At 42.1% G+C, this 3,695-nt stretch overlaps 1 protein-coding gene across 1 annotated transcript; it reads right to left on the bottom strand.

Annotated features, from left to right (window-relative positions):
• Nucleotides 1-562: 562 nt before the first annotated feature.
• LOC115545396 (arrestin domain-containing protein 3) lies at nt 563-2,935 on the bottom strand. Its single transcript, XM_030358504.1, has 6 exons — nt 2,621-2,935; nt 2,445-2,511; nt 2,185-2,329; nt 1,962-2,064; nt 1,598-1,860; nt 563-1,254 (listed from the first exon to the last, which is right to left on the bottom strand). Exons 1-6 carry the CDS (start codon nt 2,874-2,876, stop codon nt 1,153-1,155), a joined length of 936 nt encoding a protein of 311 aa, XP_030214364.1. The 5' UTR covers nt 2,877-2,935; the 3' UTR covers nt 563-1,152.
• Between the last annotated feature and the right edge of the window lie 760 nt (nt 2,936-3,695).

Raw genomic sequence — 3,695 nt, 5'->3', positions numbered from 1 at the left:
ACCAGGTATTTCCTGGTCAGTAGCGCAATGGTATTCAGAAACGGCAAAATACCGTTTGCGCCAGAACACGCCTCCTCCTTCCGCCGAACCGCCCCTTGGGGCGCATGATGAATCCCTAATTTACCGGCGAGTGGCGGTGGTGGGAAAAGAACGCTCTGCGCCAGTTGTAAACTAGCAACGACACGCGCCAGTGACTAAGTCACTTGCGCTGGATGCAAGATAGGGCCCTTAGTGTCTGTAGTATTTGATTTAATTTACCATGATGAGGGGTTAAAACATGATTGGTTAATTAAAACATAAAACTTGATTCCTACCTGCACAACTATTTGGTCTTGACACATTTTGACATTCAAGGAGGCAGAGTTATGGCAAAGTAGAGAAGGAAAGGTAAATGCTAACCTCAGGAAAATCTGCCAGAGTTTTTACATTTATCTTTAAAAAGTCACAACTTTGACGATAACTTGTAACGACAGTGAGAGCTAAAATATGGTTGGGAAACAGAAATCTCGGATGTTTGGCCGTGGAATTCAGTCAGGCATTTTTCCAGAAAGATTGGTTTGAATGTTGATAGCATTAATTGGTGTAATATTTAATGTTAAAGAACATTTATGAAATAGGAGGAATAGAACAGAAGAGATAGATATCAACATTCTACTTCAGTAACAAAAGGAAGGACTAATTCAATTGTAATACTGCATTGTAACACAGATAATTACAAAGAATATCGAATTCATTAACATAAAATTGTGCTTAACTCATCGGTAATTGGGTGTCAACGAAAACATTTGTTAAGCCATTCAGGCCTATCCAGCACATTGACAAGGTTTAAGATACACAAAAGTCCCGGATGTAAACATGGTCATTCCATGCAAAGCAGGAATTTGAAAATGTCTTTCTGAGGTCGACTCAACTGGGCTATCTACTTCAACACTCACTTGGCCAAATAAATAGCATTCAAACAATAAAATCATTTTTCAGTGTTTGGGAAAATATCTCACGGACAAGAATGCGAGAATATTAACTTAACTAGTATTCTAGAGTATAGACCTACATAACAATTTTGAGTGGATACAAATTGGCAAAGGCTAACCAGCACTTAATATAATATAATATAATATATATATATCCACAACAGATGAGTTTCTATCATACTCACACATGTGGTGGTGGAGCTAAAGAGTCCTGCAGAAGATTGCCGATGACAATAGGACACAGCACTGTGAGGTCAGGGGAGTACTTGACAGAAAAGCACACCTAGGAAGTTGCAGAAAACAGTCAGCAAAGACTATGCAAATCAGTTTTCGCCAATGCACGCAATTGCCCTGTTCAAAATGCAAGCTGCATTTTGAACAGTGTCTTGTCAGAAACATGCCGGAAGTTCTGCCTCAAATCGAACAAAAAGCATGGAGAAGGGAGAATGCTGTTTGGTTATTAGTTACCCTCTTTAAATCACAATATATTCCACCAGGCTCTGCTGGATCTGCAGCAGGTGGACCGTACTCAGAACAAGCATAACTGAGGTGGGTACCCTAGTGTCGTCACAAGATGTATTTCCTACTCTTTTATAAAACGTGCATTACAACCATTATTCACTTACCTCAATTACGTAACTGACTTCCAAGATGGCACAGTTGGAGATTGAGAAAGGTACGGTTGAAGGTATAGTGATTGTGAGCTCACTGTGAGCCTCAGGGCTATGGCGACCCACAAGGCCAGTCTGCCGGGCCAGAGTTTGCTCAAACTTCCGGTGTTGGCCATGGTTAAGAGTGTAGAACATCTGTTTCTGAAGAAGGCGTGCCTTGGTGGTGGCTGGTCGAGATGATGAGTTGCTGAACTCACACATGATTTTGACTTCTTCCCCTGCATTCAGAACAAAGGCATTTAAATACAAAACGAGTTTGAACCTGCTGTCTTGTATCTTGTCCCACAAGGCAGAAGCAACGTTTACCGGATTTCCTTACCGGGGAGAAAAGCTGCCCTCTCAAGACGAACATTCATTGAAATGGGACCAGATGCACACCACAGGCTGCACACCGTCATACTGTTGGAGCCGGAGAGAGGTGCCTAGAAGAGCAATGTGGAGAGGACAGAATGAGTCTCAATCTGAATGAACAGGCATACAAAATATGTTTAATTGGAGTTTAAGTGCTGGCCCTACTGTTGCAGTCTGCCTTGGTACTTTACCATAAGTTCGTAGGTTAGATTGCAACGGTTTGCAAAGTTGACCACAGTTTCAAACTCTTTAGTGAGGTGCCATGGCCTATCGAAACCCACTATCAAAGTGTAAGCTATTTGACCAGCGAACCCCTTGAAAGAAGACGGGAAGTCCCTTGTTGGAAAAAAATAAATAAAAAGACTGACTGGTTACAAACCAAAAAAGCATACAACAATATGTCTACAAAGATCAGGCCTACAAATCACTTTCAGAAAAACGTCATACACACCCTTGTGGGATTTGACATGTAAACGGATACACATGCGTTCCAGGTGGAAATTTGGACTGAACGGCAGCTGCAGACAGTGGGATAAAGTGAAGTTAAATGCACATTGTATACGGATTCACAGCGAATCGTTTCATTCTGAAATCCTGTCAGATTTTGAGTTGTTTACGCAGAACTACCTTCGCGGTTCATCATGATAACATTTTTGAAGTTGAAATATACAACTTTTGCAGATACGCCATGTCTTTTCTTCCCTCCCTTTCTCCAGGCAACATTCGCTTTGCCTTTCAGTGTCAACGTGATAGAATTGATCACGCATTCTTTGGTAAGTTCGAAGGAAATCTTTCCAGTCATCAAGTCGCCGCTTGAATAAACGTTACTCCCATCCCGCCTTTGGAAATTTATGTTGAAATTCTTGATGGTTTGTCCAAACATGATCACGTTAATGTGGCGATATTCCCCGAACAAACGAAAGCTTTCCCGAAGTCAACAACATGGCTCACAATGCAACAACAAACACGATGAAGTCAGTTTTGGTGTTAGGTGTTGGCTTTCCGGGGCGGCGTTCCACTTCTATTGGTGGACAGCAGCCTACGGTGTCCCAACGGGGCGCGTTCCAATATGAAACCGACTTGACGAGAAGCACTTTATGAATGACAATGAAAAGGGCTCATTGGAGCAACATCAACGTAAATCCTTGCTTGTTGCGTCAAGTTCCTGTGATCTCATTGGTGTCATTTTGCTTCTGCATTTGTTTTAAATAGCCTATGCCATTGAATGGGGAAGAGATCTGTTTATCTGCATCAGTCAATATCGGCGACGACAGTAATTGGGTATTAGGAGTCATTACGATTTTATTGTATGGTTGTTATTTTGTAAGGACATGGCAAGCAATCGGTGTGGCACTGGTTACCATGTGTGTGAAGTTATCTGATACTGACAAGGCGGTGGAAACTACAGGAGATAGGCTAGGCTTACTCCTTGGGAAACTATACAAGCTGAAAATCTGGACGTATAGGCCTACTTTGAGAGGATGCTTTCTGAACCGTTACAAAGCATACTCGAACGCGTCATTTACGCACCGGTGGTCATGAACTTTCTCTATTGTTGTTATTATGGTAATAAGGCCGCTGTGTAACCAAACCTAGAGATATTTAGGATAGAAAATTAGGTACTCTCTCTGGCTCTGATCGAAGCCATCTCTACCAGTGGCTGCAGTTCCAGAACCGCTGTCATATGACTGCAGTTTTAGGA

This window comes from Gadus morhua, chromosome 6 (genome assembly GCF_902167405.1).
Source record: "Gadus morhua chromosome 6, gadMor3.0, whole genome shotgun sequence".
Classification (NCBI taxonomy): domain Eukaryota; kingdom Metazoa; phylum Chordata; class Actinopteri; order Gadiformes; family Gadidae; genus Gadus; species Gadus morhua.
Note: the sequence above shows the minus strand (reverse complement) of the source record. Positions and strands in the feature narration are given on the sequence as shown.

Excerpts from the sequence above, each read along its gene's own strand:
- LOC115545396 (XM_030358504.1), bottom strand. The coding sequence starts at position 2,876 with ATGTTTGGACAAACCATCAAGAATTTCAACATAAATTTCCAAAGGCGG. Across the intron at positions 2,330-2,444 it reads ACATGTCAAATCCCACAAGG|GGACTTCCCGTCTTCTTTCA; the intron begins GTGTGTATGACG and ends TTTTCCAACAAG. Across the intron at positions 1,255-1,597 it reads AAGTCAGTTACGTAATTGAG|GTGTGCTTTTCTGTCAAGTA; the intron begins GTAAGTGAATAA and ends GCAACTTCCTAG.